The 15,186-nt window shown below is 43.0% G+C and overlaps 1 protein-coding gene across 1 annotated transcript in view; it reads right to left on the bottom strand.

Moving 5' to 3' along the window:
• Positions 1-15,186, bottom strand: part of SLC25A1 (solute carrier family 25 member 1) — a 60,188-nt gene that overhangs the window by 22,927 nt on the left and 22,075 nt on the right. The window contains exons 2-3 of the mRNA XM_040348554.1: positions 3,490-3,597; positions 1,701-1,800 (exon numbers count right to left, since the gene is read on the bottom strand). Coding sequence (XP_040204488.1) covers positions 1,701-1,800; positions 3,490-3,597 — 208 coding nt within the window. The remainder of the gene's footprint in view (positions 1-1,700; positions 1,801-3,489; positions 3,598-15,186) is intronic.

The raw sequence follows: 15,186 nt of genomic DNA, 5'->3' as shown, positions 1-15,186 counted from the left end.
TGTGCCTGGGCACACCTGGTACACCCTGTGTGCACGCCTATGTCCATGAGTAATATCAGAGTCCTGCAGCTCCTCAGGTGTAGGGTTGTCAGTTATTGATCTAAGAGACTCAGCATCAGAGCTTGGGAGCTCAAAGACCGATAAGGCTGCAGGACGATAAAGATTCTGCAGAGGAAGGCACTGAAGCCCGTTTATGACTTCTGCGGTCGGATTTAGCAAATAGGGTTGTTATATAGTGAATTAATTTTTTCTTGATTTTGGTGAAAACATCCTGGGACTTTGCCTGATGAAGCTCAGGAAGACTCAGATGAGGGCACTGACTGAATACTCACTAAGGCTGACCATACATTATACAATTTTCGTCTATAGATTTCCTTTAGATTTACCAAAACCATATAATATGAGGTCAAATCTAAACACTTTCAATTTGTATGCAATCAGGCAGGCCCTAGTACTACACAGTTGAAGGGAAATCTAAAGAAAATTGTATGGTGTATGGCCAGCTTAATAAGCTGCTAGAAGCAGGTGAAATTCAGGCGGCTGGAGGTGACTGTAGTCAGGCAGCAATGACCAACTGGGGTTGGATTAAGCTGCAGTCAGGAGAAGCGTCCACAATGCTGAATGGTGGGAGAGAAAATGCATGTGTGCGACACTTCACACTGTAGATGATACAAACGCTCAGTCCCTTAGCATTGAATGGGTATTTTTAAATGGTGCCTGTAGGTCCTAGTATTAGGCCCCTTTTACACTGGGCTGGTGGGTGTGTCGGCGGTAAAGCGCTGCCATTTTTAGCGACGCTTTACCGTAAATTTTGCGGCGCTAATCGCCGCTTTTACCCACCCAAGCTAGCGGCCGAGTAAGGGTTAAAACCACTGTAAAGCGCCTCTGCAGAGGCGATTTGCCGGCGCTATAGCCGCGGTGCCCATTGATTTCCTTCCCCACTCCAAAGATGCTGCTAGCAGGACATTTTTTACCTTCCTGCTAGCGCACCACTCCAGTGTGAAAGCCTTCGAGGCTTTCACATTTGAGAGACAGCAGCAGCTGTTTCAGGTCACTTTGCAGGCGCTATTTTTAGCGTTATAGCGCCTGCAAAGCACCCAAGCGTGAAAGGGGTCTTAAGGTAGCTCTCAGAGCTCACCACACACAACCTGCTCACAAATTGAGTCTTCAGAGACAGGGTGAAACCTGGGGCTGGACCACAGCTGTGAACCTAGAAAGAGGTCCTTGTGTAGGCACCAGTATAACCCAACAGTCACAGATAAATCCAGCCTTTGTGCCAGAATGAATGCTAAAAAAATTATGATAAAGGGAAACCGAAAAGTATAGTAGATTTAGGGCTGCCATAGACAGCTTGAAATTTCGGCTCATGTATTGGCTGAAATTAAACGGACTTTTGTCAAAGCACCCAGGTAGAAAATTGTCAGCTGAACAGCGCCTGCATAGCACTGTCCAAGTATTCAGACAGCCAGCACCAAACGGGTGTCAGAATACTGGAACAGTTACTGCATCTTACATGCTTCAGGGAAGTTTCTTCCATCTGCACTGTTTTGTATGGATATTTTGTTGAACTCTCAAACTGAAGAAAAGATACATTTGTGTGTATGGCAAGTTTTAGACAGGAAACCCAAAATTGTATTAGTTCTTTAAGATAATCTCTATGGAATTAGAAGACCGTAGACTAAATCCGTTCTTTATTTTACCTGACTGCTGCCTTTGGAATGGAGCCATACAGCAGTGAGCTGAGCCCACGGTATAGCCCCTTCACACCATGACCCTGAACCGTCTGCCTCACACAATCCCCTGGAGAAGGAAAAGAAAAAACAACTGTAAAAATACAAAAAGAAATCACTTTCTCAAATTTCCCCAAATATTCAAACAATAGTGGCATACTTAGGGGGTGCAGTCTGTGCTGGGTACTGGTCGTCCAGCTTTTTTTGTTATGTTTTGTTACAGTGCTGTCAAACAGGCAGAAGCAATGCTTTAGTACCAGCATTATAAGCACTGCAGTGCAGTTTCTGCCTGTTTAACAGTGGCTGTTCAGAACCAAAGCAAGGCTCTTCCTTTGCTCTGGTCACAAAAAGGGGGGTTTGTATTGAGGGGTTAGCCTGGGAAGGAGGTTTGTACTGAAGGGTTAAGCTGGGGGGGGGGGGGGCTGTATAGGGGGGTTTGGCTAGGTGGGAGGATATAGGGCTATGGGGGACAATCTGTACTATTGGTTGACATTTGTACTGTAGAGCAGCCCTCAAAATTTCCACTCGTCTACTAGCATTTGGCGAGTGGATTTAAGATGGGGGCGAGTGATGCCAGGGCTGCATGACCAATCTCCCTCCAATCTGTGCCTACACTTAGAGTCCCGATGAGATTGGTGGCCGAAGAGGAAAGGTGCATGCTCAGGAAAAGTAGTCTGTTGAGCCGCGCACAGGCAGAGCAGTACACAGGTGCTCTCCTTACAATTCTCATTAAGCCATGGGACCTGATAGTATGACCTCTCTGAGCCTGCCCCCCTCCCCCGGGCCCCGACCAATGTAGCTGGAGAGCAGAAAGTAATGAGTGAGGTGGAGGATTGCAAAAATTACCACTCCGGTGCAGCGCTCACTGAAAGTTGCCCTGACATGAGAGCGGCAGCCTTCTAGTTTGTGCAGTTTTCTTCTCCTTGTGCTATATGTAAGTGTCCAACAGTTTAGCCTGAGCACTGTGAACAGACTGGTCTCAATGTGTGCTGTGCGCTGTCAATCTGCGCTGTGCTATGGTGTCAATGTCTGTGCAGTTGTGTGGATCTCAGCGCTGGATTGTACTCCCTCCCGCTGTGCTGCAGTTCCTCTCCTCTCTGCCAGCCTGAATAAAAGGGGGAAGTGGGAACATGCAAGCGTGGAGCCGCACACACAGGCTCCTGATGATGAGATAAATGGGAGAGAGAGAGAGGATGGATGGGAGTTGCAGAGGAGACAGCAAGAGAATGGGGAAGAGACCCAGTTCTAGTGCCCTGTCCCTCTGGTCTGCCCCCAGTGCCCTGTCCCTCTGGTCTGCCCCCAGTGCCCTGTCCAATTTTGTTAAAGTTGTTGTTGGTAATATTTAATTTTGTAACTTGATTCTGCATAAAACATTGTCATTCCATGAGATAATCTACAAGGGCGTGTTTACGGGTGCAATTAGGTGCAGGGCAGTGTATGAATTAGGTGGGGCAACTGGTGGCGAGTAACTCTTGAGGCCTGGCTAGTTGCTCAGGACTTGAAATTTTGAGCCCTGCTGTAGAGAATATGGGCTTGGAGGAATTTGTACTGTGACTTTGGTTGTATGTATGGTGAAGGGGAGGGTGTTGCAAAATGATAGACCCGGGTCCCAGATATGCTAGATATACATGTATAGGATTACTATAGATTTGCCTGATTACGGCCCAGATGATACCAATGTTCATACTGATACATTTCATGGTTTTTGTTTGGTAGATTCTGCACATAGAGAACCTCTCCTGATATGGCAGTTACTCACCTATTCCTCTGTATCTTGGTGGGTTTGCCTTCTCATCTAGCTGTAGCTGTGTCTTTACATACTCTGTGGGAAATGTGATGCAGATCTCTATACCACCCGCAATTCCTCCTAAAACATAAACAAAAAAACACAACAACATGTTCAAGCTACAACATGGCACCAACAGATAACAAATATATTAAGTATTTAAACTGTAAATAAATTAGCGCATGCAGTCATTGAGATGTGGATATTCAGACAGATGCAGGTACTGGCTATCAGAATACAATAGCCACCAGGGAAGATGCTTTTTGACTTCTCTCATCCCCCCAACATAGAACTAGGGAAATCTATGCATGTATAGTTTGCCTTAGTGTTTTTATTTGATAGCAATGTTTACAGAAGGCCATTAACGTTTTCAAACTTTAAATCAAATCTGAAAATATTTTAATCTCTTGAACGCTTAAGACAAGTCTAGTAGGTAAAAACAAGTTGTTTCAGTTTAGTGCAGCAAGGCTCTGTGTTTTACTGTAAAGTGATAGCCACCTCATCACTTTTACGTGTCTTGCAGGTGCCCCACCCCCCACACCCATTGCTTAAAGTGGAGTTCCACCCATAAATATAACATTACATCAGTAGTTTAAAAAAAATGTCATTAGTCCTTTACGAAAAAATATTTTTTTTTTAGATGCCTTCAAAGTGTTGTTGCTAGGCAGAATAGTTAATCTTCCCACTTCCTGCACCTAGGTGCTTAATGCTTCCTAACCTACACCGCACAGACTCCTGGGAATGTAGTGGGTGTAACTTTCCAGGAGTCTGTGCATTCCCCAGTCTCAAAGAATCACGTGACTTGGACAGCACAGGTGCTGAAACCTGATCTGACACTGCTTGTGCAGCACTGAGCATGTGCGAGATCTGCAAGGCTGAAATCCAGGAAGTCATACAGTCTGGCTTCATGATGCCCACACTTAAGATGGCCCCAGTCAATTTCTATTTTATAAAGTGTCTAAATGCTGTAACAACCTAACAAAACCTTAGTTTACAGACTAACTTTACTAGAATACATTAAGCTTGTGTATTACAGGGGTATTTATATTTAAATATGAAATTGTGGCCGGAACTCCGCTTTAATGGGTTCTCCTGCTCCTTCAGGGAGCCCAAAGACCACAAAAACAATGTCAGGGAAGTCAGCTGGAGGAGATCTTCTCAACTAAGTGAGCACTTCCAAATTGAGGGTTGTCAATATCCCAGGTAAACAGCTGATCAAGCACAGTTCTGTGCTTGATCCGGTGGAGCAGAGGGTAGCGGAGACATTAGGGGTCTAATAGACTAGCGATATCACCATAAAGAGTACATGTCAATGGTCCATTGCTATTATATAGAACGCTTGTAAAACAGGACATAGACTGTTTGGATCTTGGCCGATTCAGTCCAAATCATGTATGGGCAGGCTGAATGTACCCCAAGTTGATCGATCAACTTGGGTACAAAACCAGCCTGTTAAATTTTACATGTGAATATTGGTAGCGGCTATTATAGCCACTAGCAGTAATCACTGTTTCTCCCTCCAGGAAAACACAATGGCTCCGTGGGAGGGATTCACCCATTAACACTGTGTTGATGGAGGAATCAAGCGATTTTCATTCCTGCAACCACTCCATCTATGGCTAGCTTTACTCTAGCGTTAGCCCTCTGAAGAGCAGCCTGTGGTGCATCACTCATCAGCGTTACATCACCTCCTCACCGTCTTTTTAAACCCATAAAATCCTGCACTGCAATTGACTGTGCTGCATGCGGCTGCAGGGAGGCCCCATTCACGTAAATGGGTTATGTTTAGCAGGAGCTACTGCTTGCCAAGTGCGTCAGAGGGGATCGTTTTTGCAATGCAAAGCATCATGGCTAGTGGCTACAGCATGTGTACTGCTTTTGCAGATTAAAAGAGTTGTCAAGTCAAAATGTTTTTAAAGTTAATGCATAATGCTGCGTACACACGATCGGAAATTCCGACAAGAAAACGGTGGATTTTTTCTGACGGAATGTTGGCTCAAACTTGTGTTGCGGTCAAACAAATCTTGTCGGAACGCGATGACATAAAACACATATGACGAGCCGAGATCAATGAAGCTCAATAGGTTTGGCTCTTCTGCTTGATTCTGAGCATGCGTGTTTTTTTGCGTGTCGGAATTGCATACAGGACGAGCGGATTTTCCGATAGGAACTTTTTCCATCGGAAAAATAGAGAACCTGCTCTTAATCTTTTGTTGGTGGAAATTCCAACAGCAAAAGTCCGATGGAGCATACACACGGTCGGAATTTTTGACCAAAAGCTCACATCGGACTTTTCTTGTCGGAATTTCTGATAGAGTGTACGCGGCATTAGGATTAAAAGCCTTCAGTGTGCAGCAGCCGCCCCAGCACCCCCTAATACTTACCCAAGCCCCATCTCTGTCCAGCGATGTCCACGAGTGTCTCGGCCATCCGAGATTCTCCCTCCTGATTGGCTGAGACAGAGCAGTGGTGCCATTGGCTCCCGCTGCTGTCAAAGTCAGTCAACCAATCAGAGAGAGAGAGGGGGCGAGGCGGGCTGCAGCTCTGTGTCTGAATGGACACAGGGAGCTGCGATTCACCTCGGGTGCCCCCATAGCAAGTAGCTTGCTTTGGAGGCACTTGACCGGCCAGGAGCACAGAAGAGAAGGATCTGCTCTGTGCATAACCACCATAACAAGTTTGTTATTTTTATTGAAAAAAAAACGAGACTTTACAATCAATTTAAGAGGGAGCTGTTGGGGGGGTGGGGCAGTAAAAACATGGCCCCCCTTTTTTTTACTTTAGTATATTGCAACTGTTGTTCCTTTAGCAAAAATTTGCATTGCTTTTTGTATGCATTTGCAATTCTGCATAGCTAACTGCAATGTGTTTGTTCAGATGTGCGACAGATATCTTATTTCCAGCAATTTTGTATTTCACACATGCACAAAAACAAAGTGTGTGAGAGCCTGTTTTGTACTGGCACAAGCAGTGAAAGAGGGATTTATGAATGCATCTGCTAAATTGTAGAAAATCTGTTTCATAAAATGCATCAATGTTGCTGCTCGATAAATCATCTTATTTGTATTATTTATATAGTACAGTAAATGGACTGAGTTGGTACTGTGTTTAGACTGTTGGTATGTGTATAGATCTATGGGGCTGGCCTCCTCCCAAAGAATAAGCATGACTCAGCACAGGCCAACAATTCTGCTTTCCGATTGGTGAAAAATTCACAACACCCCTCTTCTTGTTCTGAAATCAGACAGCAGGCATAGTCTGCAGCTACAAGAATGCTTATCTGGAATCACAATACAAATTTACTGCGGAGCTGCTATCTGCCTAGTCTGTCCTATTTACAAATACTAGAACACAAAGAAAACAATCTAGTTTTTTTTTTGCTATGGCTATAAATATTCTCCTTTTAGTAAACAAGTAACTTTTTTTTTTTTTTTACAGTTTTTAGACTATATTATTATTATAAAAAAAAAAAGGAACAAAATTGCACGTGTACTGACCAGTCATAAAGCTTGGTTTTTTTTTTTAATCAAACAAAACGTGTTTATTGAGCACAAAAAGTAAACACACATACATGATGATTCAGAGTAAAACAGGTATATACAGACCAAGTAGACTGCAAGGTTCAGCATACATAAAAGCAACACAGCATATATATATAACAGACCGGGAGAAATAAAAAATAAAAACAAAGAAAAAACATTGGAGGACTACTCTTAGTTGCTAGGACTACACCCCCCACTCCCACCGTAAGAGACAGGGCAAGAGTACCCGTCTTAATGCCTAAAACAATCGGTCATAAACCAGGTCTACTGGGGTTAGACCGGGGACATTCAACCATGGGGCCCACATGCTATCAAATTTACCTCTCGCCCCTCTGCGCTGGTAAATCAACTTCTCAAAGCGGAGTGTATCACCCATTTGGGCGATCCATTCCTGCAGAGCAGGGGGCTCCGTGGATTTCCAGTGCCTCAAGATCAGCTTTCGGGCCTGGAAAAGAGCCCTCGCCACAGCTTGTTTTCATAAAGCTTGGTTAGCACAGAGAAGAGTGGATGGATATTTTCAAAGTCCAGTGTAAAGTCCACTCCACAACATATTTATAGAGATCTACTATAGCAATTAGTGTAATGGAGGTAGAGCGGTAATTTGCTTTGGTGCCGCTGCGACTGGATGCGATTGGTTTGTATGTTATCTTTGATGGATGCGTACAGTTTTACTTATCAGGCAAAAATATCCCCTCCCCCCCAAGCTAAAAGCACAGAAAAAGGGGGGGGGGGGAAAAATCAGTCATCTATAGGCTGCTTTACGCTTGGTTCACACTGCTGCGATGCAGTTTTGCCACTATTTTCGGTGCGTTTATGGAATGCGACTTGACTGCGTTTTTGCATATTCTATAGGGCCAGGTTGCACTGTAAATCGCATAAAAATAGCACAGGAATCTTTTCCAAAGCACTGTGCTGAGCTGCACTGATAACGGGCACCATTAAATATACTGTGATTTCCCTTGCCATGTGATTCTGTGTGACTCAAGTCGCACTAGTGTAAGCCAGCATTGAAACTATGCATACTCAGTTCAGCTCGGTATAATCTTATGGGGAAATTTTTGCTGAACCTAAAAGGTCACTTATTATAATATGGCTTTAAAGTAGTTGGAAATGTAGATTTTTTTTACCTTAAAGGAGTTGGAAATTAAAAAAAATGTCACCTTAATGCAGTGTTTCTCAATTCCAGTCCTCAGGCCCCCCCAACAGGTCAGGTTTTCAGGATTTCCCTCAGATGAAAAGGCTGTGGTGATTACTAAGGCAGTGAAACTGATCAAATCACCTGTGCAAAATAATGGAAATCCTGAAAACCTGACCTGTTGGGGGGGGCCTGAGGACTGGAATTGAGAAACACTGCCTTAATGCAATCTATGCATTAAGGTGAAAAAACATCTGCTGCTGCCGGCCCCCCCTGAGCCCCTGTTTTACTTACCTGACCCGTCCAAAGTCCTGCGCGGTCCCGATATCCTCTTCGCTGCTCAGCCTGGCCTCTGATTGGCTAGAGCGGATGGATTGAGAGCAGTGCAGCCATTGGCTGGCGCTGCTGTCAATCACATGCAGTGACGCAGCGCGCCGAGGGGCGGGGCCACGTGGTACAGTGAGCGGCTATGGCCGCTCGCTGTATTACAGGAGCGCGCCCGCAATTACTCATCACAATGCGAGCTCTCGCATGACTGTGGTGAGTAATTGCGGGGAGGACCAGAGACAGCCGCCGAGGGACCCCAGAAGACGTGGACCGGGGCCACGCTGTGCAAAACGAACTGCACAGTGGAGGTAAGTATGACATGTTTGTTATTTTAAAAGGGAAAAAAATGTTTTCCTTTACAAACGCTTTAATGCATTCTCTGCAATAAAGTAAAACATTTTTTTTTTAATACTTACCTGATCCCAATCCAGCACTGTGCTCTAGAGCAGTGGCTCTCTCCTTTCTCTCTTCTCATTGGACATGGACGAAATGGCTCCTGCTGCTTTCAATCACAACCAGAGAGCAGATAGCAGGGCTGGGCCGTGTTGTGTGTGTCAATGGACACACAGAGCATGGCTCAGGATTAAGCCATCATGAGTGTCCCCATAGCAAGTGGCTTGCTTTAGGGGCGCTTGGCAAAGGGGAGGGGCCAGGAGTACCAGCATTGGACCGTAGTAGAGGAGAATTATTGGGGCTGCTCTATGCGAAATACATTGCACAGAGCAGGTAAGTATGACATGTTTGTTATTAAAAGAAAAAAAAAACTTTTAAAAATGCTTTAAAGGTACCGTTTACTTTAAATCCAAGTAAGGTCTACATCTGAAAATGCCAGACGCCTAGCTTTCATATTGACCCTTTTGTTTCATTATTTGGAATCATTCAGTCGAATCAAGTATGCAGATAAGGACTTCTGACTTTGACATATTGTTCCAGTTCAGTGACTAAAATATAACATAACAGCAAAGCATTTTCAGAAAGAGGTCAGCCATGGATGCCCCCTTAGCTTTCATTTGAGACCCCCAGGACAGTCTTCAAAATGGACAGATTTGTTGGGATCAGTAAAAATGGACAGATTTGTTGGGATCCGTAAAAATGGACAGATTTGTTGGGATCAGTAAAAATGGACAGATTTGTTGGGATCAGTAAAAATGGACAGATTTGTTGGGATCAGTAAAAATGGACACATTTGTTGGGATCAGTAAAAATGGACAGATTTGTTGGGATCAGTAAAAATGGACACATTTGTTGGGATCAGTAAAAATGGACACATTTGTTGGGATCAGTAAAAATGGACACATTTGTTGGGATCAGTAAAAATGGACACATTTGTTGGGATCAGTAAAAATGGACACATTTGTTGGGATCAGTAAAAATGCACACATTTGTTGGGATCAGTAAAAATGCACACATTTGTTGGGATCAGTAAAAATGCACACATTTGTTGGGATCAGTAAAAATGCACACATTTGTTGGGATCAGTAAAAATGCACAGATTTGTTGGGATCAGTAAAAATGCACAGATTTGTTGGGATCAGTAAAAATGCACAGATTTGTTGGGATCAGTAAAAATGCACAGATTTGTTGGGATCAGTAAAAATGCACAGATTTGTTGGGATCAGTAAAAATGCACAGATTTGTTGGGATCAGTAAAAATGCACAGATTTGTTGGGATCAGTAAAAATGGACACATTTGTTGGGATCAGTAAAAATGGACACATTTGTTGGGATCAGTAAAAATGGACACATTTGTTGGGATCAGTAAAAATGCACAGATTTGTTGGGATCAGTAAAAATGCACAGATTTGTTGGGATCAGTAAAAATGCACAGATTTGTTGGGATCAGTAAAAATGCACAGATTTGTTGGGATCAGTAAAAATGCACAGATTTGTTGGGATCAGTAAAAATGCACAGATTTGTTGGGATCAGTAAAAATGGACACATTTGTTGGGATCAGTAAAAATGGACACATTTGTTGGGATCAGTAAAAATGGACACATTTGTTGGGATCAGTAAAAATGGACACATTTGTTGGGATCAGTAAAAATGGACACATTTGTTGGGATCAGACCCATACACCCCAGAAAGATTCACAAACTGATACGATCACTTATGTCTTAGGCCTCTTTCACACGGGGGGGAACAGGAATGATCCGCCTCCGTATGTGCAGGGACCGCCCTGTCTTTTCTCCGCTCTCCCCTATGGGGGATCGGATTAACACGGACCGTATGTCCGAGTTCATCCGATCCGCAGATGGAAGGAAAAATAGGGGTTTCTTCCATCTGCAGAATCGGATCATTGCGGAGGACGACGAGATCGGGTGTCAGCGGATGTTCATCCACTGACACCCGTAATCTCATAGGGACCAATGTATGTCCCTTTTTCATCCACAAACGGATAGATGAAAAAGCGGACATACGGTCCGCACGTGTGAAAGGGGCCTTAGGAATATATTGGTGAAAAAACACAAAGGCTGGGTTCACACATATGCAAATTCAACGTGGGTTTCCTCCGCATCCAATTGGCATGACAGGAGAGTGTGACTGGCTCTCAATGGAGGCGGTACACACAGCTTCGGGCTGCATTTAAAAAAGGGTCTTGTGCTTTTTTGGTTTTCCGATTCAAGTGCAAATTCAGGCAAAAATTAGGACCTATCCCCCCGCCACAGCAAGTGTGAACCCAGCCCATACACAAATCGGATGAAAAATACCACTTTTGACGCAATTGTATGATAATCGGATCGTTAGTACAGATCTTTCGAGAGCCAATCACGACAGTTCATTCGATCTTATAGATCCGATTAGAACAGACAAGCGCAAAAATTTTCCTCGTACGATACCAGATCGTACGATTTTCGTTTAGTCAGTACAGTTGCCGTCCAAAAATACAACACATGACATCACTTCCGATTTACTTTTTCTGTCGTACAAAAATTTTGGGGACTTTAGTAACCTATTCAATCTCTCAAAAGTTTTCTGATCGCGTGTACGGGGCATTAGGAAAATCTGATCACACATCTTCTTTCTATCTGTAGTCATCTTTAGATGGTATTTTTTCCAAAGATAGACTTTTTGTAACTCAGCAGGAATATTTAAAAAGCCAAATATCCCCGAGGATAAAATCAAGGCAGCAAGATATTTCACCCCGGGCGAAATTATTCTTTGTGATGAATAGACCTCACGGTCCCCATTACTATAGTAAACCACTGTCACATATTAGAGCACATTTCTTCTTAAGTGCTTTTAGTCCTGAGGAGCATTTGTAGATTCCAAACATCTTATTTAATACAAATTTGGTAAATGCAAGAATGGAGATAAACGGGAAAGGACCTCAGGCTTTTTTTTTTTTCTCAAGAAAAACAAGATGATGGTGGGGGTAGAGAGGATGTACAGAGATCATGCTGAAAACATGTGCAGACAAAGGTGCTGGTTATAGGCAGTAAATGCCTTGAAAGACTCCATAAAGCACATGTACTCAATTACAGACCAAGCATTCGTGCTCATTTGTCATTGGAGGAATTCTGCTAAACAAGATACAACCAAAAAACACATTTATTAAAGGTCAATGGATTCCAAAATGGACAACATTAAGCAAATAGGATGATCCACAATCAAGGTGGATAAAAATAAATCAATGTTTTTTTCATTTAACCACTTAAGCCCCGGACCATTTTGTTGCTAAATGCCCAGGCCAGGTTTTGCGATTCGGCACTGCGCCGCTTTAACAGACAATTGCGCGGTCGTGCGACGTGGCTCCCAAACAAAATTGGCGTCCTTTTTCCCCCACAAATAGAGCTTTCTTTTGGTGGTATTTGATCACCTCTGCGGTTTTTATTTTTTGTGCTATAAACAAAAATAGAGCGACAATTTTGAAAAAAAATTCAATATTTTTTACTTTTTGCTAAAATGAATATCCCCCAAAAACATATATATATATAAAAAAAAAAAATTCCCTCAGTTTAGGCCGATACGTATTCTTCTACCTATTTTTGGTTAAAAAAAATCGCAATAATCGTTTATCGGTTGGTTTGCGCAAAATTTATAGCGTTTACAAAATAGGGGATAGTTTTATTGCATTTTTATTCATTATTTTTTTTTTTACTACTAATGGCGGCGATCAGTGTTTTTTTCGTGACTGCGACATTATGGCGGATTCTTCGGACAATTTTGACACATTTTTGGGACCATTGTCATTTTCACAGCAAAAAATGCATTTAAATTGCATTGTTTATTGTGAAAATGACAGTTGCAGTTTGGGAGTTAACCACAGGGGGCGCTGTAGGAGTTAGGGTTCACCTAGTGTGTGTTTACAACTGTAGGGGGGTGTGGCTGTAGGACTGACGTCATCGATCGAGTCTCCCTATAAAAGGGATCACTCGATCGATGCAGCCGCCACAGTGAAGCACGGGGAAGCCGTGTTTACATACGGCTCTCACCATTCTTCAGCTCCGGGGAGCGATCGCGACGGGGCGGCTATAAACGAATAGCCGTTCCGTCGTCCCGGATCGCTCCCCGAGGTAAGCCGCACGCAGCGGGGGGGAGGTCCCGATCGGACCCCCGACCCGCTAGAATGCAGGGACGTATATATACGCCCATCTGCCTGTACGTGCCATTCTGTGGACGTAAATAGGCGTGCGGCGGGCGTTAAGGGGTTAAATCTGATTTTTTATATATTTTTTATCAAGCGTATTTTAATAAAATGTTTTTGGAGTAAAAATGTATCTAAAGATAGATTTATATTTAAGATGCATTGAGTTTATTCAGCATGACATTGAGATTAGTTTATGTAGCATGAGGCTGTATATTCTGCAATATTTACATTTTTGGTAAACTCATTCAATGAATCCAAGCTCTGTAAGCCAACATGCACTGCATTGATGCATTCAGACAATGTAACAAGTGACCATGAGATTACCAAAGTTCAGGAATATTTCATTATCCCATTGTTTTACAGTAAAACAATGGGATAATGGAATATTCCTGAACGTTGTTTATCTCATGGTCACTTGTTACATTGCCTGAATTGTCTCAATTATACAGTTTGTAGTGTACATAGATTAGTAAAACTTTTACTAATCTGTGTACACTACAAACTGTATAATTGTTTGAAGAGAAACGTATCTGTATCAGGTTCCAAGTATGAGGAGGAACAGCAAGCAGTAAACATGAAAGTGAAACCTAAGCAGCTTATAAACCTAGTGCTCTTTCTGTACATAGCTTGAAGTGCTTTACTCCTCCCTTGTGGAGCAAAATGGCAGCAGGCCACCAAACAGACACAGTTTGGAAATATTTACTAACCTGACAGCTTATTATTCTAAATAGGAAACCATCATTTTGTTTGCAATTATTAACGATTGCCACCACCTCCCTCACCGTGTTGTGTTACTGCCGCATCACCAGCCCTCCCATTAAAGTGAATGGGACTGTCGGTGAGTCAACAGCGGGTCAGAGGAGTCGTCACTGCTAGACAGAAATGACAGTTGCTCTTTAAAATTGTGATTTTAATTGAGTTGGTTTAAATCAAGCCTTTTTGCTAGCAATTTAAATTGTGATTTAAATCCACCCTGTCCACAATCAACCGCTGGGACCCAAGGTGGGAGTATAACTGCGCCTAAACCCAATATCTCTATGGAATGGATGGATGACAAAAGCATAGAGTTCCAAGATGGATAGACCATGCAGTCAAAATGGTCCAGAAGTGCACTCAATAAGAAGGGGAAACAGGAGGACCTCATAGTGTAGCATTAAAAGTAATTTTTTTTAATAATGTATAAAAAAGGGGGGAGAGTTGGGACTTTGAATGAGATGCGTTTTTAGCACACAGAGTGCCTTGACGTTTGGCCTGCAGGTTAACCACTTACCCCCCGGACCATATTGCTGCCCAAAGACCAGAGTACTTTTTGCGATTCGTGACTGCGCTGCTTTAACTGACAATTGCGCGGTCGTGCGACGTGGCTCCCAAACAAAATTGGCGTCCTTTTTTTCCCACAAATAGAGCTTTCTTTTTGTGGTATTTGATCACCTCTGCGGTTTTTATTTTTTGCGCTATAAACAAAAATAGAGCGACAATTTTGAAAAAAAAATGAATATTTTTTACTTTTTGCTGTAATAAATATCCCCCAAAAATATATAAAAAAACATTTTTTTTCCTCAGTTTAGTTCGATACGTATTCTTCTACCTATTTTTCGTAAAAAAAAAATCACAATAAGCGTTTATTGATTGGTTTGCGCAAAAGTTATAGCGTTTACTAAATAGGGGGTATTTTTATGGCATTTTTATTAATATATTTTTTTACTAGTAATGGCGGCGATCAGCGATTTTTTTTCGGTACTGCGACATTATGGCGGACACTTCGGACACTTTTGACACATTTTTGGGACCATTGGCATTTTTATAGCAATCAGTGCTATAAAAATGCATTGGATTACTATAAAAATGCCACTGGCAGTGAAGGGGTTAACACTAGGGGGCGGGGAAGGGGTTAAGTATGTCCCCGTGTGTGTTCTTACTGTGGGGCCTCACATTGTATGAACAGAAGATCAGCATTTCCCCTGCTGACAGGACCGGGAGCTGTGTGTTTACACACACAGCTCCCGGTCCCCGCTCTGTACCGAGCGATCGCGTGTGCCCGGCGGCGATCGAGCCCGCCGGGCACACGCACGGGAGT

The sequence above is a fragment of the Rana temporaria genome, chromosome 1, assembly GCF_905171775.1.
Source record: "Rana temporaria chromosome 1, aRanTem1.1, whole genome shotgun sequence".
Classification (NCBI taxonomy): domain Eukaryota; kingdom Metazoa; phylum Chordata; class Amphibia; order Anura; family Ranidae; genus Rana; species Rana temporaria.
This window is presented reverse-complemented; position numbering and strand designations above follow the sequence as displayed.